General features: G+C 46.9%; 1 protein-coding gene across 1 annotated transcript in view; it reads right to left on the reverse strand.

Moving 5' to 3' along the window:
* Window positions 1-22,547, reverse strand: part of MDGA2 (MAM domain containing glycosylphosphatidylinositol anchor 2) — a 438,982-nt gene that overhangs the window by 71,947 nt on the left and 344,488 nt on the right. Inside the window, exon 9 of the mRNA XM_056851084.1 lies at window positions 12,908-13,177. Within this exon, the coding sequence (XP_056707062.1) occupies window positions 12,908-13,177 (270 nt within the window). The remainder of the gene's footprint in view (window positions 1-12,907; window positions 13,178-22,547) is intronic.

A 22,547-nucleotide genomic window follows, 5' to 3' on the forward strand; every position in this document is an offset into this window, starting at 1 on the left:
TGTTGTCTACTCAGATTGGCAGTGGCTCTCCAGGGTCTCAGGCAGTCGTCTTTCACATCAGCCACTGCCTGGTCTTTTTAACTGGGGATGGCATTATACTGCACTGAGGTCCCTTCCTCCACAAACCCTCCCCTCCCCAGACTCCACCCCCCAAATCTTTAGGAATTTCCAGCCCAGAGTTGGCAACATTAGTGTGTGTGAGTACTCCTAAAATCCCATCTATGGGACTTCCTTGAATTTATTCCTCTCAGGAGTGTGCAAATTCAGCCCACTGCCAGCTGTACCGTACTTGGATTAAGAAGAAGAGTTGGTTTTTACACCCTTCTTTTCTCTACCTTTAAGGAGTCTCAAAGCGGCTTACAACCCCCTTCCCTTCCTCTCCTCACCACAGGTACCTTGTGAGGTAGGTGGGGCTGAGATAGTTCAGACTAGCCCAAGGTCACCCAGCAGGCTTCGTGTGGAGGAGCGGGGAATCAAACCTGGCTCTCTAGATTAGAGTCCGCCGCTCTTAACCACTACGCCGTGCTAGTCTACATCAGTGTCAGAATTAAACATTAAAAATATTAAAAGAGTTCTTTCACTTCAACTAATGGAGAGCTGAAGCAGACGAGGCATTTACATGTGTAGACTTTCAGGTCGAGTCCATTTGCTGAGGCTCAGACAGTTGCCGTTGAACACAGCAGGAGTTAAGTGAAACACCACCACGTTCACCAAGCATGTCCTCCTCTGCCCGCACCCCAGCTGTCCTTCACCCGCTGTCTTTGCTGGAGGAGGGTAGGAAAGGGAAGAAGTCAAGAGGAAGGCAACAGAGGGGGGAAGTCAGGTTCCCCTGATGGGGTTGGGACAGGTGAAGGGGTAAGAAAAAGAAGAAAAAGAGGAAGAGGAGGAGGAGGAGTTGGTTTTTATATGCCAACTTTCTCTACAACTTAAGGAAGAATCAATTCGGCTTAGAAGAAGATGAAGAGTTGGTTTTTATATGCCGACTTTCTCTACCACTTAAGGCAGAATCAAATCAGCTTACAACCCCCTTCCCTTCCCCTCCCCACAACAGACACCCTGTGAGGTAGGTGGGGCTGAAAGAGCTCTGACTAGCCCAAGGTCACCCAGCTGGCCTTATGTGTAGGAGTGGGGAAACCAACCTGGTTCACCAGATTAGCATCTGCTGCTCATGTGGAGGAGTTGGGAATCAAACCCAGTTCTCCAGATCAGACTGCTCTTAACCACTACACCACTACCATCGCCTTCCCTTCCTCTCTGCATAACAGACACACTGTGAGGTAGGTGGGGCTGAGAGAGAGTGACTAGCCCTTGGTCACCCAGCTGGCTTCATGTGGAGGAGTGGGGAAACAAATCCAGTTCACCAGATTAGCCTCTGCTGCTTAGGTGGAGGAGCGGGGAATCAAACCTGGTTCTCCAGATCAGAGTCCGCCGCTCGAAACCACCGCTCTTAACCAGGCTGGCTTTCTCATGCTGGGGCAATTTTCCTGCAACCATCATGGAGTGGGGAATCCAAGCAAGCCCTGGAGCTTAGGGGATGTCAGAGGGGGCAGAAGAGTGAACCCCCCACCCAAACACACAAGGCATCTGGAAGCAAGGAGTGAGCTGGCTGGCAAAAAGAAAAAAATCTCGAAGGGGCCTTCAGGATGCCGGCTGAAGACAGAGGAGGGGAAAGCTGGTGGCAGAACGTTATCCTAAACGGCATCAACACTTGAGTGGCAGCAGTGGATGAAGGCCTAACAAGATGATCACAACGAGCTTAGCTTTTACACTTGGGAGTATCCTACGGGAACCAGCTAACTTGAATGCATGATATATAATACTGTAAGATTGAATGAATTGGGGCTGAAGAAATTTTTTTGAAACGGCCGTCCCCCAGCCATTGCCTTCCTCTGAAGATTTGAATATTTATTAAGAGTACCTTATGGACCTTTTAAATAATTCTTCTACAACTACTGCTACAACAGAAAACCTTTTTTGCACAAAGACTGCATTAGAGAAAGCATTATACATTTGTGTACATAGCTGTATGTGTTTCTTATATGTATCACTGCACTTTGGTTGAATATATGTTTAAACACGTTGTTTATGTGTCCGCTTTGTACAGTTATCTCTGTGCTGATGTCCAAACCTCCGGGTGGTGGCTGGAGATCTCCTGCTATTACAACTGATTGCCAGCCAATAGAGATCAGTTAACCTGGAGAAAATGGCTGCTTTGGCAATTGGACTCTATGGCATTGAAGCCCCTCCCCTCTCCAAACCCTCCCCTACCCAGGCTCCACCCCAAAAAAATCTCCAGGTATTTCCCAACCCGGAGTTGGCAACCCTATGAAGGGCCCAAGGGGGTGCTGACAGCGATATTAGGGTTACCAGGTCCCTCTTTGCCACTGGCGGGAGGTTTTGGGGGCAAAACCTGAGGAGGGAGGGGCTTGGGGGAGGGAGGGACTTCAATGCCATAGAGTCCAATTGCCAAAGCGGCCATTTTCTCCAGGGGAACTGATCTCTATCGGCTGGAGATCAGTTGTAATAGCAGGAGATCTCTGGCCACCACCTGGAGGTTTGGCAAACAAAAGACAGCAACTTATGCGAAAAATACAAGTGGTATTAATTTATCATATCCACTTTTGCATAGGAAAATTAATTCTATAGAGAGGCAACCTTGCCCATTACAAAAATTAGTACAAAAATAATACAGGTATAATTATTCAAAAAGTACACTGTGCATCATAGCATGTGTAGCTCATCACTTTGTCCAAGAGGAGTGTTGCAGGTTCTTTCTTCGACAGGTGTCCGGTAACCATCTGTTTCGGCTTATATCAAAGCCTTCCTCAGGGACCAACGCTTGCTGTTAGTAACTTGCTATACCACCTGGAGGTTGGCAACCCTAAGCGACATCCAGGGATCGACCAGGCCAGGGTGTCTGGTGGAGGTCTGGAATGCCCAGGACAGAGGGCTGACCAGGCTGCAAGACCAGACCACACACACCGTTTTTGGATAATGGCCTGGACGTGCAACTGGGGGGAGTGGGCATGCCTATGGGGATGAGGGGGCCAGGTTGGGTATTGGCCAGCCTTGGGAGGAGGCCTAGCGGGCCCCATGTTAGGATACGCATTGAAGGCGGTGGGGCACCATTCTAGGAGATGTCTGGTGGAGTTGTTGTGCTCCAACACTCTACAACTGGGGCTCGGAGAAGTTACCTGCAGCCCTGCCAATACAGGTTTGAAGCTTTGTGACCAGAGCGTCAGCATCTGCATTTCCATGCATGGAGCCACACCCTTTGCTCAGCCGGCTGCCTCCGCTTGTTCTCCAGGTGCGCACAACATCATGGTTTGGTATAATATCAAGCCCCCAAGCCAGTCGATTCTATGGATGATCTCAGAGAATTATGACACAGCATCTTCAGAACAAATCCTCTGAAAAGGTGGTTAAGAGCCGCGGACTCTAATCTGGAGAACCGTGCTCGATTCCCCATTCCTCCACATGAAGCCTGCTGGGTGATCAGTCACAGTGTGGTGTGGTGGTTAGGAGCCAGTGTGCAGTGTGGTGGTTAGGAGCGGTAGACTCTAATGTGGTGAACAGGGTTGGTTTCCCCACTCCTCCACATGAAGCCAGCTGGTTGACCTTGGGCCAGTCACAGTTCTCTTCAAACTTTCTCAGCCCCACCTACCTCACAAGATGTCTGTGGTGGGGAGAGAATGGGAAAGCGATCGTAAGCCGGTTCGATTCTCCTTAAAAGGTAGAGAAAATCGGCGTATAGAAAACCATTTCTTCTTCTTCTCTGGAGCAGAGGGGGATCAAACTGGTAACAAGATGGATTTCTAGGAATCCCATCGTCCCTAGTAGATTCCAGAGATGTGGCTGTTTATCACAAACATTTCAGATCTGCTTTCGCTGCTTACTGGCCCTCCAACCAGTGTGCCATGAAAACAAATAACACAACATGAAACAACAGCACAAACACCCATAAACTCTTTAAAACCCACAAGCCATTCTGAGAGCCAGAAACACTGCTATATTAAAACAGCAGCAGGTCAGAAAAGTATTACACAGTTATTATATTTCCCATAACCATAAACTGGCACTTAGGGGCTATTTAAGAGATATTGTTTTAGAACAAGATCTCAAATTAGGAGCGTGTTGTTGACATCAGCAAAAAGAAGAATTGCTTTTCGCCGGAAACCTCCAACGGTGCCATCATTAAAAAGCCTGGTTGGAACAAGTCCGTACCACGGAACCGCTAACTGAAAGGGAGAGAGCCAAGGAAGATATGCAGAAGGCAATTGCGCTTAAGAACACCGCAATTTTCAAGATAACATTGAACGGTGTACTCAATCTTCTCACTTGTAATGCAACATTCAAACAAACAAACAAACAAACAAACAAACAAACAATATGTCGAAGCAAAACACTCCCCGGCGCAGCACCCAGACTGAAATGCCTTTAAAATAGGGTTGTCAACCTCCAGGTGGTGGCTGGAGATCCCCCGATGTTGCAACTGATCTCCAGGTGACAGCGATCAGGGCATCTAGAGAAAATGGCAGCTTTGGAAGGTGAACTCCATGGCATTATACCCCACTGAAGTTCCTCCCCTCCCCAAACCCTGCCCTCCTCAGGCTCCACTGGAGCCTATTTTAGAACTGGTCTGGGCTGTTTCTGTACTCTTGAAGAATTTTTGGAAACACAGTCTATGCTTCTCTCATTTGTTTAAGAGCTGGTAAAAATGCCTGCATTCATTTCTTGTTAACATATACTTTGCTGAGTGATGCTCTAGTTTGCTGTTACCTCAGACTAGCTATATACCAACTTTATTTGTTATGCCTCAGAAATACTTCTGGACTCCAGGAAGTCTAGCAATCCATGCCCATATAGCTGAAGCAGTGGGTAAGCCATCCTTTTTTACAATAATTTTCTTGAATATAATACCTAATGTACAATGTGATTAACTTGTTGCTACATGGCATCCTGACTGTTTACCGAGAAACCTTTACAAACCACAAGTGCTTTATACGGTGGTCTCCTAATCATCCATTGGGTCAGCAAGCTGATGAAGGTCCTCTGAAACGCGTCCTTGCCACGGACCTTTGCCACGGATCCGCATCCTCGTTTCTTCATGATTGCTTATTAGTGATAGCATAATCATTTTTGATTCAGAATATTAGTGCATTTTTGCACAATTGTAAATATTACAAGCCCTTTGGAGCTGTAACTTTAATTGTTGAGTTTGTATTTCACCCAGTGTGGTATTTTTCAGTTTAAGCCCTGCGAGGCAATGGAGGTGGGCATTAACACGATACACCTGTGAGTGTATTTTTTTTTGCTTATTTTGGGATACTCATACTAATATAAATTTATTGGCCTTCTAAGCTAGCATTTTCTTTCTATATATATTTAAGTTCTTTTTGAGCCTCGTGCTGCCCTCTCACATGGACCACCTGGAGGTTGGCAACACTACTTCATTTGTTGAATGCTCTGTAGAGCCAACTAAACTACTCAGGAAACCCTGATGCATCAGATTCCAAAAAATGAGTCACCTGTTCCTGGGAGAACTCTCCCCACCCCCATACTTATGCTCATAATTTTACATTTATGGTATTATGAGTATCTGCTACATTTGACACCTGTATGATATGAATTCCTTAAACTAAGCATTAAAAAAAGCCCAACTTCCCACACAGGGTTGTTGTGAGGATAAAATGGAGGAGAGGAGAATGATGAAGACCACTCTGGTTGGGTATCAATAGGGTTGACAACCTCCAGGTGGTGGCTGGAGAGCTCCTGCTATTACGACTGATCTCCAGCCGATAGAGAGCAGTTCACCTGGAGAAAATGGCTGCTTTGGCAATGGGACTGAATGGCATTTAGGGTTGCCAGGTTCACCCCTGGTGGAAGGTTTTTGGGGCAGAGCCTGAGGAGCGCAGGGTTTGGAGAGAGGAGGGACTTCAATGCCGTAGCGTACAGTTGCCAAAGCTGCCATTTTCTCCAGGGGAACTGATCTCTATCGGCTGAAGATCAGTAGTAATAGCAGGAGATCTTCTGCTATTACCTGGAGGTTTAGCAAACCACAAAAAAGAAGCACTCCTGCGCTACTACCACAAGGTTTGGAAATCAGCACAGAGATAACCGTACAAAGCGGCCACATAAATAACGTGTTTAAACATATATTCAACCAAAGTGCAGTGCTACATATAAGAAACACATACAACTATGTACACAAATGTATGCTTTCTCTAATGCAGTCTTTATGCAAAAAAGGTTTTCTGTTGTAGCAGTAGTTGTAGAAAAATTCTTTAAAAAGTCCATAAGGTACTTGTAATAATTATTCAAATCTTCAGAAGAAGGCCATTGCCATGGCCTTCTTCTGAAGATTTGAATAATTTATGTGGCCGCTTTGTACTGTTATCTCTGTGCTGATTACCTGGAGGTTGGCAACCCTAATGACCAGTCAGAGAACAGTCACAATTTTTTGTTTTTTTCAATGCCTCCCCATGTCCTTGAAATGGGGGGGAGTTTTCCTGTGAAGGTCCGTCAGGAGGGAAGTTTGGACACCCTGAGATTCAGTGATTCCAGGAGAAAAACAACAACAGCAAAACAGAAACAAACAAAGAACAGAAAGGAACCCCTTCAAAACTCCTGCTCTGTGTGCTGAAAAACATCCATTTGTAATTTTTTTAAAAAAATCTGTTTGGCACAATATGGGAAAATTAGAGAGGGGCTTCTATTATTATCATTTTGTTCCTATGATACCAAAGAGTGCAATTGGCAACGCAGATCAAAGACCTTAAAGTCCTTCAAAATCTGCCTTTTCTGTGCGGAAAAACGTCCACATACATATTTTAATTTTGTAGCTTTCTGGCAACACAAAGGGCGAGTTTGGAACCAATTTCTATTGATCCCCCCCCCCAATCTTTCAAATGAGCACAATCATGCTTTCCTGCAGCACAAACACATACATGCATACATAGATTCCTTCAAAATTAGCCCTCTGCTTGCTAGGAAACGGGTTTTTAGTTTTCTGACACACGGTGGGGCCGAAACCACGATGTGTGCTTTGTTTTAGAGGGGCTTCGGTTGTTTTGTAACATGTGGGTAATTCTGGATCTCCAGTTGTCAGGAATGCAGAAGCAGGATACCCCCCATGGTCACCGGGAAATGTGGACGAACACTCGCTAGGCTAGGATTGCCAACCTAGTGTGGCCTAGAGATCTTCCTAGGGTTGCCAGGTCCCTCTTCGCCACTGGTGGGAGGTTTTTGGGGTGGAGCCTGAGGAGGGCGGGGTTTGGGGAGGGACTTCATTGCCATAGAGTCCAATGGCCAGAGCAGCCATTTTTCTCCAGGATTTGTAGCCAATCCGTTCTTCGCTTGGGTCTTTCATACAGTTTTGCCGCAATTCTCTTGGACTGGTTTTGGGTTGTTTTTATATTATTTTATTAGATTTACCTGCCACCCTTTCCTGACTACACTTAAGCCCAGGGCAGCTGCCAACAGAAGAAACAAAACCGCAATTCTATATAAATACACATTATAAAATTTAAAACCTTATAATCAACAGTAGAAATTTCTTTGGAGTTTTATCATTTGCACTATGTATGTTTTTTGCATGTTATTTATTGTTTATTAACTTAAGATGCACCATTGATTACTTGTATTTACACACCACAATTTTTAGGCTGATGAAGCCCCGAATGCGAAACGTGTCAATTACTATCTAGAAAACACGTTCCTGGATCCCCCCTGATCCTCCTTCTTCCCCGTGGACTGTTTGGAGTGTATTCTCAGTTGAAAAACACAATAGGAAACACGTCTTCTCTGTTTGGCAGAATATATCTACGCCTCACCTGTCTGTTTGTTTACATCAGCGCCATTGCGCAGCGTTTCTGCGCAGGACTGAAGCATTCTTTCTGACTGCCCCAAGTTGGCGACTTCGACTATACAGGACTGCCGTGCCAATGCGCAGCGCCTTTGCGCAGGATTACAGCCGTTCTTTGACTGCCTGAGTTGAGGACACCTTCTGCACAAGACGGCCCAAATATTACGTTGGCGTTTTTTTTAAACATTGTTTATTGTAGAATTCTTCTTCAGTCCTTAACTTTCGGGGTTATTGTTATTGCAATTTGCTCTTTTCTTAGGCTGTTTTCTGATGTGCGTCGGTTTATATGCACAGTGAATTTCAATACAAAATATTTGAGCCTATTGTTTTTTGTTTTGGGTTATTTCAAATTACTGTCAGATTGGGTTTTTTTTAAAAAAAATGTTTTATGATGTTTTTCAGATAGGGCTGCCAACCTCCCAATGGGGCCTGGAGATTTCCTGTAAGTACAACTGATCTCCAGACTACAGAAATCAGTTTCCCTGGAGAAACGGCTGCTTTGAAGGATGTTCTCTATGGCGGCAAGCACTAGGGAGGTCCTTCCCCTCCCAAATCCTCCCTAGGCTCCACACCCAAATCTCCTGGAATTTTCCAGTTTGCAGTTGGCAACCCTGCATAAGACCATCCGACAGGGTTGGCTTTGTATGGTACTGGAGAAATGCTTGAGCATTTAAAAATGGTTTCCTAATTTTAATAAATTGTTGCAAGCCCATGCAGAACTCCTAGGCCTGGGACGGACCAGATGAAGAGTCTCCAGGTATGCAGTGTGGTGTAGGAGAGCCAGCATGGTGTAGTGGTTAAGAGAGATGGTTTGGAGCAGTGGACTCTAGTCAGGACAACCGGGTTTGATTCCCCGCTCCTCCACATGAGAGGCCGACGTTAATGAGGTGAACCGGGTTGGTTTCCCCGCTCCTCCAAATGAAGCCAGCTTGGTTTTATCTGGCATATTAGCCACAAATAAAATATGGGTTACCTTGGGCTAGTCACAGCTCTCTTAGAGTTCTCTCAGCCCCATCTACTTCACAGGGTGTCTGTTGTTAAGGCGATTGTAAGCCGGATTGATTCTTCCTTAAGTGGTAAAGAAAGTCGGCATATAAAAACTAACTCTTCTGCTTCTTCAGTACAACAGGCGGGTCTGATTCAAGATTCTTCCTCGCCAGCTTCACATTGGCTTCCCACCATTGGGACTTGAAAGGGCAATGGATCTCTCAAGATATGAAGCAAATCACCTCTGTGGGCCTCAGTACTTGGGGGTGCCAATTGTGCTGCCCTTCAGAAAATTAGTTTCAACATCTGGGGCTGACTGCTGCCATTGCCAAGAGGAAAATCCTGTCCACTGGGGGGGGGGGGTGAGGAACTCTTCCAGGTTGGGTGGATCCCAGAAGTCTACATCTAACAAGCTAACCGATACATTTTTGAAAGAACCGAGGAAGATTACACAACTTAATCATCACAAAACCATCTCAACATCTAATTAGTCTTTACTCAGAGATTATTTCTTCCAGCGTGAAGGCGAGCTAGAAAAGCAAGGGGCTACATCCTCTCTCCTGACCTGGATGGCTCAGGCTAGCCCGATCTCAGGAGCTAAGCAGGTCAGTCCTGGTTAGTACTTGAATGGGAAACCACCAAGGAAGACCAGGGTCAGTATTCAGAGGCAGGCAATGGCAAAACACTTCTGAACATCTCTTCCCTTGAAAACCCTATGGGGTCGCCATAAGTCAGCTGCGACTTAATGGCCCTTTCCACCAGCACATTTTCAGATCTTACTTTCTTAAAACGTCTTTGGAACACTGTTATAGGCATCAGTGTGTAATGTGTAGTTAAACCCTTAAGACATTTCTGCCGATAAAGTCCCATCTAATCCTGCAGAACCCTTGGAAATCATAAGAACATAAGAAAAGCCCTGCTGGATCAGACCAAGGTTCATCAAGTCCAGCAGTCTGTTCACACAGTGGCCAACCTGGTGCCTCTGGAAAGCCCCCAAACAAGACGACTGCAGCAGCACCATCCTGCCTGTGTTCCACAGCACCTAATATAAATGGCATGCTCCTCTGATCCTGGAAAGAATAGGTATGATAGCAATCATGACTAGTATCCATTTTGACGAGTAGCCACTGATACCCCTCTCCTCCCTGAACATGTCCACTCCCACCTTAAAGCCTTCCAAGTTGGCGGCCATCTCTACATCCTGAGGCAGGGAGTTCCACAAATTAACTATGCATTGTGTATAGAAATACTTCCTTTCATCTGTTTTGAATCTCTCACCTTCCAGCTTCAGCAGATAACCCACGTTCTAGTATTATGAGAAAGGGAGAAAAACCTCTCCCTGTCCACTCTCTCCAAACCATGCATAATTGTATAGACCTTTATCATGTCTCCCCTCAGCCGCCTTCTTTCCAAGCTAAACAGCCCTAAGTGTTTTAACCACTCCTTATAGGGCAGCTGCTCCAGTCCCCTTATCATTTTGGTTGCTCTTTTCAACACCTCTCAAGCTCTGCAATATCCTTTTTAGGTGTGGTGACCAGAACTGTACACAGTATTCCAAGTGTGGTCTCACCATAGATTTGTACAAGGGCAGTATGATGGATGGACAAGTGATGGATGGACCCAACAAGAGATGGATGGACTCAACAAAGGAAGCCACAGCCCTCAATTTTCGAGATCTGAGCAAGGCTGTCAAAGATAGGACATTTTGGAGGACTTTCATTCATAGGGTCGCCGTGAGTCAGAAGCGACTTGACGGCACTTAACACACACACACACAATATGACAGCAGCAGTTTTATTCTCTATTCTTCGTATAATTATGTCCAGCATGGAATTTGCCTTTTTCACAGCAGCCGCACACTGGGTGGGACATCTTCATCGAGTGATCCACTACCACCCCAAGATCCTTTTCTTGGTCTGTCGCTGCCAGCACAGATCCCATCAGCGTATATGTGAAGTTGGGATTTTTTGCCCCAATATGCATCACTTTGCACTTGCTCACGCTGAGAAGTTAAAGCGAAATATCTGCTAATTATCAGCACCTGAGTGGAGACTCATCTGCTTATTCCACAAGGAAGAGAGCCAGCCAAAGCTGAATATGATAGCATTACCCAGAGAGAAGGCACTGAGACCTCTGGCAAACAAAGTCCAACTCTCCAGGTAACTCTGAAGTGTCTTTAATGCGTGAAGAGTCTGTTTTGAAGGAACATTTTGAATTATGATTTGTTGGATTGACTTATGAGGCTCCCTGGCCTGCCGATTGCGTCGGGCTCCTCAAACATCTTTCAGGTTCCCCCGCCCTTGCTCAAACTGAGCCAGGGCAGAGTGAAAAGAAAAGATGATCAAGTGCCTCATACACACCTCGGGGGAGAGAGAGAACCGGCTCATAATGGGTGTCAAATGGTTGGGCGATGAGAGCAGAAGCTATTAAATGGAGACGGTGCTTATAGCAGGAGGGACGCTAATGGTCCCAGAAGCTACTCTTGGCAGAGGCAATTTGGGCTTCAAACTACGTGAGGGAGTTCAACACAACAACTGCCTTGTCAAAAAAATTGTCTGTAGATGAATGTTGATGGGGCAAAGTCCCCGGAAAGCCTCCCACGGATGAAATGTGTACTCCTGGAGATTTTTGTGCCCCCAATGTTAAGAAGCAAGCGGCTGGGCTTATCTGTGAAAACAAGACTCCCCTAAGACCGTGGCAGCCTTGACAATGAAATCAAATAACAGCTCCACCAAAATGCATGTTAAAAGCTCTCAGTGACAAATTGGAATGATAAGTGGGGGAAGAAGAAGAAGAAGAAGAAGAAGAAGAAGAAGAAGAAGAAGAAGAAGAAGAAGAAGAAGAAGAAGAAGAAGAAGAAGAAGAAGAAGAAGAGAATCCATATGAAAGGCAATTTCACATGAAGCTGCCTTATGCTGAATCAGACCCTTGGTCTGTCAAGTTCAGTCTCATCTACTCAGACTGGCAGTGGCTTTCCAGGGTCTCAGGCAGAGGTCCTTCACATCATCTATTACCTGTTCCTTTCAAAACCTGGGGATTGAACCTGGGGCCTTCTGCATGCCAAGCAGATGCTCTATCACTGAGCCACAGCCCCTCCCCATCTGTCATTTTCTAGCCTTGGGCTCTAACACCCCCACCAAGCCAAGAAGCTCCATGGCCTCAGACTTCCAAGCAGCCCAAACTGTCTTTTTGCTTTCAAGCTTCCACATGGACTGTTCTCTCACCCATGCTGTGATGTCCCTTAAAGGACTTGTGAAGGGCTGTGGCTCAGTGGTATGGCATCTGCTTGGCATGCAGAAGGTCCCAGGTTCAATGCCTGGCGTCTCCTGTTCAGAGGGACTAGGCAAGTAGGTGATGTGAAAGACCTCTGCTTGAGACCCTGGAGAGCCGCTGCCGGTCTGAGTAGACAATACTGACTTTGATGGACCGAGGGTCTGATTCTGTATAAGGCAGCTGATTAAAGCCGGGGATTGAACCTGGGACCTTCTACATGCTAAGCAGATACTCTACCACTGAGCAGATGCTGCATGCCAAACAGATGCTCTACCTCTTTCCTCTCTTATCCTGGAAATGCCATTTGGTCCTAATAAACAGGGCCTGGTGAGATGTCACATCCCAGCTTTGGGATCTAACCTTCAATGCTACAGCAATCATACAGGGGGTAGCCAGGTGTCTTCATGTGCAGAACACAGAGTGCAACATAGCAGTGCCCCGCAATGTACAAGCCCTCCCTTCACACAGATGCCACCTTAACAAAGGATATTTTGTTAGTTGGCCAAAGAGCAAAGGGTTCTCCTCATATACCAGGTCCAATTCTCTCACTACCAAGTAACCACATTAATCTACCACCCACACCCGTCTCCACCATGCTGAAGGGGGAAGGTGGCTGCTCCCAAGTTTGGTCAGCGCATAGCAGTATCCTCTATACCCAAACAACCACAACGCGTCATCAGTGGGTGCCACGGGTACCCCATTCCACGCATAGTTTGCACTAAACAGAGCGGAAAATCACAAATACGCCCACCGAGTCACGGCGTTTCAAAGGAAGGCCCCTACCTGTCACGAGGAAACTGCACCTTCCAGCTCCCGCCTCGTTGATGATGTTGCAGTTGTAAACCCCATAACTGTCCCTCGAAAGGCTCCGGATGGTGTACTCCGTGGAATCCTGAGCATCAAACTGTCCTGTCCGAAGCAACTTGTTTCCCAGTCGCCATTCAAAAGTCAAGACCCGGGTCGGGTATGCCCTCAGCACGCGGCAGCTCATGGTGACACTCCGACCTTGGCCCTGTCTGATCTCAAGGAACGTTGGCTCCACCGCGGGTGGATCTGGAAGACACAGAAGAGAATGGTGGTGAAAGAAGAATCATAGAGTTACAAGGGACCGCCAGGGTCATCTAGTCCAACCCCCTGCACAATGCAGGAAATTCACAACTACCTCCCCCCCATACCCCCAGTGACCCCTACTCCATGCCCAGAAGATGGCCAAGATGCCCTCCCTCTCATCATCTGCCTAAGGTCATCGAATCAGCATTGCTGACAGATGGCTATCTAGCCTCTGCTTAAAAACCTCCAGGGAAGGAGAGCCCACCACCTCTTGAGGAAGCCTGTTCCACTGAGGAACCGCTCTAACTGTTAGAAAGTTCTTCCTAATGTCTAGATGGAAACTCTTTTGATTTATTTTCAACCCGTTGGTTGAACCCATTGGTCCCTTCCACTTCCCACAACAGACACCTTGTGAGGTGGGTGGGGCTGAGAGAGTTCAGAGAGAACTGTGACTAGGCCAAGGTCAACCAGCAGGCTTCACGTGGAGGAGCGGGGAAATCAGCCTGGTTCTCCAGATTAGAGTCTGCCGCTCATGTGGAGGAGCAGGGACTCAAACCCGGCTGTCCAGATTAGAGTCCACTGCTCTTAACCACTACAGCACACTGGCTCTCCTACATGCCATCTTTTCCCCACCCTGGCTTCCTCCTGCATGTCTGCTCATCTGTCCTCTGAAATCTTTGGAAACAGTGAGGTCTAAGGCCATTTCTAACAGGGATAGGATTGTAGTCTGCTGCAAGGTTTATCATATGTATCACCTTCCTTTAACTGCACTGCCTTCCACCTTTGCAATCCACTTTCTGCATTATGGTATGTCATGCCTTAGATGGTTTTTATTGCCTTAGGCCAGGGGTCTCTGACCTTTTTCAGCCTGTGAGCACCTTTGGTTTTTTAAAAATCTGCACAAGGACTCAAGGCAGTTGTCCTCTGTGATGTCGGTTTCCAGCTCTATAACCCTAGTCCTACTGAATTGTTTACCGGAAGTATGTTTGCTGTTTGTTTGAAATGACATCTCTATTTTTGCAATCCACCTTGAGTCTCAGCAAGGAATGCAGACCAAAAAACAAACAAACAAATGTACCAACAAACATCTGGGAATTTCACAGATATAATTCCTATTCAAAAAAGCAAAAGCAAGGGAAGCAAAGAACACAAGATGTGTGGAAGTGACATCATTGCATCTGGCAGTGTAGGCAGAGATCAAACTTAAAGTTTCAAAATAAAAGAAAGCTTAATAAACAACAAATAAAAAGAGTATACAAAGTCTAATCTAGCATCATGAGCAAGAATACAAAGAAAAGGGGAAAAACACGCAGTCCTCTGACCCTACACGCAGTACTTAGCCCAAGCAATGTTTCATTAGGACAAGGTAGTATTTCTTGAAATTGCAGGTGTTTAAAGTTTAGCACGACCTTAGTTCTCAGAATAGAGACTTCTCCACATTGTCCCTTCCCACGTGGGTATGATGGAGTCCCTAGATAAAGACATAGTCCTTCATGGCTTATGCCCATCCAAGGAGAAGAGCAAGAAAGCAGAGAAATAGAGATAACTTCTTCACTGTGTCCTGGGAGTTTATGGACTCCCCATGGGAACATCAAAACATAAGAACATAAGAAAAGCCCTGCTGGATCAGACCCAGGCCCATCAAGTCCAGCAGTCTGTTCACACAGTGGCCAACCAGGTCGGAAGCCCACAAGCAAGACGACTGCAGCAGCACCATCCTGCCTGTGTCCCACAGCACCTAATACAATAGGCATGCTCCTCTGATCCTGGAGAGAATAGGTGTGCATCATGACTAGTATCTCTTTTTACTAGTAGCCATGAATACCCATCTCCTCCATGAACATGTCCACTCCCCTCTTAAAGCCTTCCAAGTTGGCAGCCATCACCACATCCTGGGGCAGGGAGTTTCACAATTTAACTATGCATTGTGTGAAGAAATATTTCTTTTTATCTGCTTTGAATCTCTCACCCTCCAGCTTCAGCAGATGACCCCGACTTCTAGCATTATGAGAGAAGGAGAAAAGCTTCTCCCTGTCCAATTTCTCCATACCATGCATAATTTTATAGACCTCTATCATAGCTCCCCTTAACCGTCTTCTTTCTAAGCTCTCTTTGCCAAAGAATAGGGTTACCCTCAAACCCTTCCCCAGCTTTGGATCAAGAGCACAATCAGAAAGATGGAACAGATTCATCTCCACGAGGCACACCTTTTCAGCCATTGAAAAACGCGATGCTCCGCATGACTCCAACAGCAGCAAAAACGTTCTCATGTGTCTCCCCCCTTCCCTTGGGAGCACAATCATTAGCCATCCCACCACATGCTTGTCACCAGAGTTTCCCTCCACCCGCATGGAGAAGCTGCCTTCCTCCGCCATTTCCCTTCCGGCACTCAGACTATTACTGGGCTGGAACTTTTACTCCAGGCCGCTGCCTGTGGAGAAGCAGAGACCTTCGCCGACTGTGTCCCAAACATCCACTCTGCAGAGCAGGCAGGAGATCTAGAACGTTCCACAGGGCTGAGAGTCGCAGGGCATTTGGATTCCACAGGGGGAATCTGATCAAGGTTGTCTTTCCTTTCCTTTTATTTATTTTTTTAGCAAAAAATAAGAATTCCCCAGGTAGATTTCCTTTCTCTTCCCCCCTCCCCCTCACATGACAATTGAACATAAGAAAGGCCCTGCTGGATCAGACCCAGGCCCATCAAGTCCAGCAGTCTGTTCACACAGGGGCCAACCAGGTGCCTCCAGGAAGCCCACAAGAAAGACGACTGCAGCAGCTTTTATCCTGCCTGTGTTCCACAGCACCTACAATAGTAGGCATGCTCCTCTGATCCTGGAGAGAATAGGTATGCATCATGACTAGTATCCATTTTGACTAGTAGCTATGGATAGCCCTCTCCTCCATGAACATGCCCACTCCCACCTTAAAGCCATCCAGGTTGGCGGCCATCACCACATCCTAGGGAAGGGAGCTCCACAATTTAACTATTAGTTGTGTGAAGAAATACTTCCTTCTATCTGTTTTGAATGTGTCAACAGGTCTGGCAGGCAGGCGGAGACATGAAGTGAAGGGGGACGGGAAATCTGCATATGATGATTTCATCCCACATGGCTGTCTCTGTCCTCAGAAAGAGTAGCTTTCCTCCCAAGTGACCTGGGGGGGTGTCTGGTGCTCTTTTGGCCACCTTGGGGCTCCTGCTCCCCTCCCTCACTTCTTTCCTCCTCCTCCTCCAGAGGTTCCAGCTGCAACCACCCCTGGAAACACCAGCAATCCTGTCTCTCTGCTGGGATGCTTAGTTTGCTCTCCAGGTGGTGGTGGTGGTGGTGGTGGAGGAGGAATTGAGAGGGCACCAAGTAGGGTTGCCAACCTCCAGGTGGGGCCTGAAGATCTCCTGGAATTACAGCTGATCTCCAGATGACAGACCTTGGCTCCCCTGGAGAAAATGGCTGCTTTGGAGGGTGGACTCTATGGTCTGGCACAAGGTCCCTCCCCAAGCCCCATTTCCCTCTGGCTCCACCCCCCCCCCAAACCTCCACCAATTTCCCAACCCATAAGTAGCAACCCTAGCAAGGACTAACTGAGGGCCAAATAGGGTTGCCAGCTCCAGGTTGGGAAATACCAGGAGATTTTGGTGGTGGAGCCTGAGGAGGGTGGGGTTAGGGGAGGGACTTCAATGCCATAGAGTCCAATTGCCAAAGGAGCCATTTTCTCCAGGGCAACTGCTCTCTGTCACCTGGAGACCAGTTGTAATAGCGGGAGATCTCCAGCCACCACCTGGAGGTTGAGAAAATGATAGTACAAGGCTCACGAAATACTTGCAAGAACATGTATTAACAAGTATAAAAGTGAAAGTGTGAACGTGTGTCAAAGGAAACTTATCAAAATTATAAATGAACACAATGCTTAATAAGCAGCAGGGCTACTCAAAAGCAACACAAATGTATATACAAATGCACAAGCCAACTGTAATAAATAAAGTTCAATTCATGTGCCTTAATATCTAGTCAGAAAGACTCTGCTTCAGTTCATGTCTCTCATTCCTTGCAGGTAAGGAAGACAGAAGGCAGAAGACCAAAGATGGGGGAGATCGGAACACCATCCGGATGCTTTGTGTTTTCGCAGCCGTGGAGGCAGCTTCTTCAGCTCGCCGTTCACGTAGGAGACAAGGCTCCTATAAGTGCAGTAAACATTTCAAAAACCTCTCAAATTGTAATCTCATTATTCCTAGATTGCATTATAAAATATATAACATTCCCAAACAAGGGATATGGATACAAATACATACCTTAAACTCTTGAACAAAAATTCTCAGCTAGTCACTACGTGCTCCCAAAGGGTTGCTCAATGAAAATGCTTAGTGGCTAAAACCCAGGTGTTGTTAATTATAAAGCTCAACAGGTAAGGCTTCACTGTAGAAACAGCTGCAGCTGATTGAAACAGACATATCTCACAATTTGAGAGGTTTTTGAAATGTTTACTGCACTTATAGGAGCCTTGTCTCCTGCGTGAACGGCGAGCTGAAGAAGCCGCCTCCGCGGCGGCGAAAATACAAAGCATCCGGACGGCTTTCCGATCTCCCCCATCTTTGGTCTTCTGCCTTCTGTCTTCCTTACCTGCAAGGAATGAAGACTTATGAACTGAAGCAGAGTCTTTCTGACTAGATATTAAGGCACATGAATTGAACTTTATTTATTACAGTTGGCTTGTGCATTTGTATATACATTTGTGTTGCTTTTGAGTAGCCCTGCTGCTTATTAAGCATTGTGTTCATTTATAATTTTGATAAGTTTCCTTTGACACACGTTCACACTTTCACTTTTGTACTTGTTAATACATGTTGTTGCAAGTATTTCGTGAGCCTTGTACTATCATTTTCTCAGCCTGACTACTTTAGTACCCGTGCATCTTTATACCACCTGGAGGTTGGCAAACCTGGGGCCAAATGAGAGGCTGCACACATTGACAGCCAGTTAACAAGAGACCTGCCTTGGAGACCTGAAATTGTGAATCAGGGCATAATGTGTGTGTGTGTGTGTGCGCGCGCACATGTCAACTACATCTGCCATTTCCTATTCTCTGGGGAAAGCTGAAGTAAGCACATGACAGCGGCCTTTGACTCAGGACAGCCACCCATGGGGCCTCCTGGGTTAGGGATGGGCTTGCCCCTCAGGTACTGAGCACTGACAAGACAATACCCAGTTTGGCTGGCTCACATCTAGGCTTGCCAACCTCCAGGTAATAGTTGGAGATCTCCTGCTATTACAACTGATCTCCAGCCGATATAGATCAGTTCCCCTGGAGAAAATGGCCACTCTGGCAATTGGACTCTATGGCATTGAAATCCCTCCCCTCCCTAAGTCCCGCCCTCCTCAGGCTCCACCCCAAAAACTCCCGTCGGTGGCGAAGAGGGACCTGGCAACCCTACTCACATCTGGGACTTCCTTTTCAATTCTCAAGCAGGAGTAAAACTGGGAAATTCAGGGCAGGGAACTAGGCCAGGAGCAAATCAGCATTTGCATATTTTCCGTGGTACACATAATTATTACGATTTGCATTATGTTTTGTTAAGTATGCATTAACCAATTGGAAACAGCTTGGAGCTGGAACAAGGGCATTACTAGAGCGCACCCTTTCATTCTGCCTTATTACAAACTAACTCGAGGCTGAACAAGAAAGCTGAAAATTAAGGAACGATACGCTTTCTGCCCTGTGCTTATGCAGCGGAAGCATTGCGTATTGACCCGCATGTAGGATCTCTGGTGTGTTGCTACTGCTAAATAGCTCCTGATGTTGATGACAACTGCCAGCATCAGTGCCAGGTTTTTTTTTGGGGGGGGGGGCACTGGGAACAGAGAGCCAGGGACCCCTTTATGAGTACTACCAGCTCTCCCTTCTTGCCATCCCACCCACATGACCCCACCTTCCTGTGGATCCTTCCTTTGCCCACTCTCTGGGCCAGGCTGACCCAACATACTAATACTGAACAGAACTGAAATATATACTATTTGTTTGATGGGAAGTGGGATTTACTAATCATACCTGTGAACATTATTTGGGCAGCCGTTCAAAGTTTGTGGTTGAGACCTAATTATTAGAGCTTATTCTATTTCTTTGCAAGTCTGGAGCAGTATTGCTGTTTATTCAATGTCGGGGTATTCCCTAGGATTGCCAACTTCCAGGTACCAGCTGGTCCTGCCCACAAGGACTGGCTTTTATAATACGAGTCATGAGGTGGGAAGTATAAAAACCAACTTTTCTTCTTCCCCGCTGAAGAGAAAGGTGGGGTAGAAAAGAAGTAAATAGATAAATATATAATAAATTGGGGGTGGGCTTGGGGACTGGCTGTCTGTAAGCTAAGGAGTTTCGCCAGGTTTTAACTGACCCCACACATGAACACATCAAGCTGCCTTATACTGAATCAGACCCTTGGTCCATCAAAGTCAGTATTGTCTACTCTGACTGGCAGCGGCTCTCCAGGGTCTCAGGCAGAGGTCTTTCATATCACCTACTTGCCTAATCCCTTTAACTGGAGATGCCGGGGATTGAACCTGGGACCTTCTGTATCCCATATATGTACATATGAATCGGCCTTCTACTGAATCAGACTCCTTGGTACATCAAAGTCAGTATTGTCTACTCAGACCGGCAGCGGCTCTCCAGGGTCTCAGGCAGAGATCTTTCACATCACCTACTTGCCTAGTCCCTTTCACTGGAGGTGCCACTGGGGGTTGAACCTGGGACCTTCTGCATGCAAAGCAGATGCTCTTCCGCTGAGCCACGGCCCCTCCCCACTCATTGCCGTTCCCTGGACCCCAGTTCTCTGCATAACAAGGATTGCAATATGTAGCCCACTCAACATCTGCATGACATCTTTCCATCCTGGATACCTGTTCTCTTCCACTGCACCAAAACGAAAGCACACAGAATTAAAGATGAGCCCCCCCCCCCGAATTGACAAAATGGCCCAGTGATATGATGCTACCGAACATCCCAAGGTTCCCTGTCAAAGACGAGGAATTAGACTTGGAAGAGCCGCAAAGGGAAGCAGCCGCTCGCTAACAATACAGCTCCCGGGCGGATGTTTTGCCAGATGAAACCACAGATCACAGCTTCTGGCGCACAAAACGCGCTGCTGGTATCTACGAAAAAAGCCCTTCCTCTTCGTTTCAAGGGAGATTACAAGGAGCCTGGTTTCTTTGCGGTCTCTTCCTCAGGCAGCAAAGCCATTTGCAACCGGCTTCAATCAGGCGCCGCAAAAAGCAGCTGTTTAAACCTCCACCAGCTCCACCTGGGCTTCAAAGGTGTGTTTCATCGCACCTTCGCTGGCTTTGAACGGAGCTGGGTAAAACCCACACTTTCCAATCATCTCAAGACCTCTGCTGGCTGAGGAGGAAAGCTCCGTCCGTCCAGCACCAGGCACAAAATGGTGGCCGGCCAGCGGCTTCTGGGAAGCTCACAAGCAGGACAGGAAGGAAACAGCTCTCAGCAGCAACTGGCAGTCAGAGGCACGCTGCCTCTGAACATGGAGGTTCCGCATCCCCTTGCAGAATGATCAACACATACGACCCTGCTTGGGAAGCAGTAATGAACTGGATGGGGATACGTACTTGAAGGGCTGTCATATAGAGGAGGGTGCCCCAGAAGGTCAGACCAGAACCAACGGGTTGAAATTAAACCAAAAGAGTTTCCGTCTAGATATTAGGAAGAATTTTCTAACATTTAGAGCAGTTCCTCAGTGAAACAGACTTCCTCGGGAGGTGAGGTGGTGGGGAGGTTTTGAAGCAGAGGCTAGATGGCCCTCTGTCAGCAATGCTGATTCTGTGACCTTGGGCAGTTCATGAGAGGGAGGGCATCTTGGCCATCTTCTGGGCATGGAGTAGGGGCCTTGTGGGGGGTCTTGTGGGGGGGGAAGGCAGTTGTGAATTTCCTGCATTGTGCAGGGGGTTGGACTAGATGACCCTGGTGGTCCCTTCCAACTCTATGATTCTATGGAAGGGCCTGCCAGACGGAGATGTTCCACCTATTGCTGAGGACAGTGATGGTTTCCATCAGTACTGGCCTCCCTTCTCCCATTTTTTATGTGTTACAATCTTGTTCCACCTTGCTCACCCACCTCTTCTCCTGACTGAAGAATTATGAATGTGCTGATTGGCCCCTGAGACACTGAAACTTATAAACTGGGGTTTTATTAGAGTTTTAATGATAATTTATTATGACACTGTACTGTTTTATTATAACTGTATTGTATTACTGATGGTTGTGAGCCACTCCGGGCCCAGCCTTGGCTGGGGAGGGGTGGGATAAAAATTTAACAAATGTTAATGTTCAGCCTGAAGAGGAGAAGGCTGAGAGGGGTAGGATAACCATCTTCAAGAACTTGAAGGGCTGTCACAGAGAGGAGGGTGCCGAGTTGTTTTCTGTTGCCCAAGAAGGTCGGACCAGAACCAACGGGTTGAAATTAAATCAAAAGAGTTTCCATCTAGACATTAGGAAGAATTTTCTAACAGTTAAAGCCGTTACTCAGTGGAACAGGTTGTTTTGGGAGGTGGTAGGCTCTCCTTCCCTGGAGGTTTTTAAGGAGAGGCTACATGGCCATCTGTCAGCAATGCTGATTTTGTTACCTTAGGCAGATGATGAGAGGGAGGGCATCTTGGCCATCTTCTGGGCATGGAGTAGGGGTCACTAGGAGTCTTGTGGGGAGGCAGTTATGAATGTCCTGCATTGTGCAGGGGGTTGGACTACATGACCCTGGTGGTCCTTTCCAACTCTATGATTCTATGAAATAATTAAACAAACAAATAAATCCCCCCAGAGCCTTGCCTGGATCTGTCTTTCTCCAATCTATACTTTGAGGCACCCACACACCCACCGCCCCAGAACAAGCTGTCAGTCTTCGAATATTTGCAAAGAGGAAGATCTGTCAAACCTGCTTGGAGTGAATTTGAAACTTTTATTTGCTGAAATAGCCACAAATCACCAGGTTGGGGGGGTGGGGGGGGCTTAAGGGGCAGGCTCTCCAGGGAGTCGGATTCGCCACAGTGACAGACTTCTTTAAAGTTCCATGAAGCCTGCATAATTTATGGCTCTTCAAAATAACCCGACTCCGGGGCCAATGTTTTATGCATAATTGCTCCATCCTTCATATTCGGGATGAGGTGGTTTGCATAGCCGAGATGTACTGTGCAAAGATGGCAATGCATCATTCAAGGCTGGTAAAACCGACTCCCTTTGCATTCCCCCTGCCAGGCAAAGGAAAACTTCGGAGTGATGGAAAAACACCACTCCACAATGCGGAGGAGTCTCTGAAGCGGAGCTGTGCGGACGGGGCAGAGGAGCGAAAAAGAACGAGAGGAAAGAGGAACAGGGAATGTGT

Source organism: Euleptes europaea, chromosome 6 (assembly GCF_029931775.1).
Source record: "Euleptes europaea isolate rEulEur1 chromosome 6, rEulEur1.hap1, whole genome shotgun sequence".
In the NCBI taxonomy this organism is placed as follows: domain Eukaryota; kingdom Metazoa; phylum Chordata; class Lepidosauria; order Squamata; family Sphaerodactylidae; genus Euleptes; species Euleptes europaea.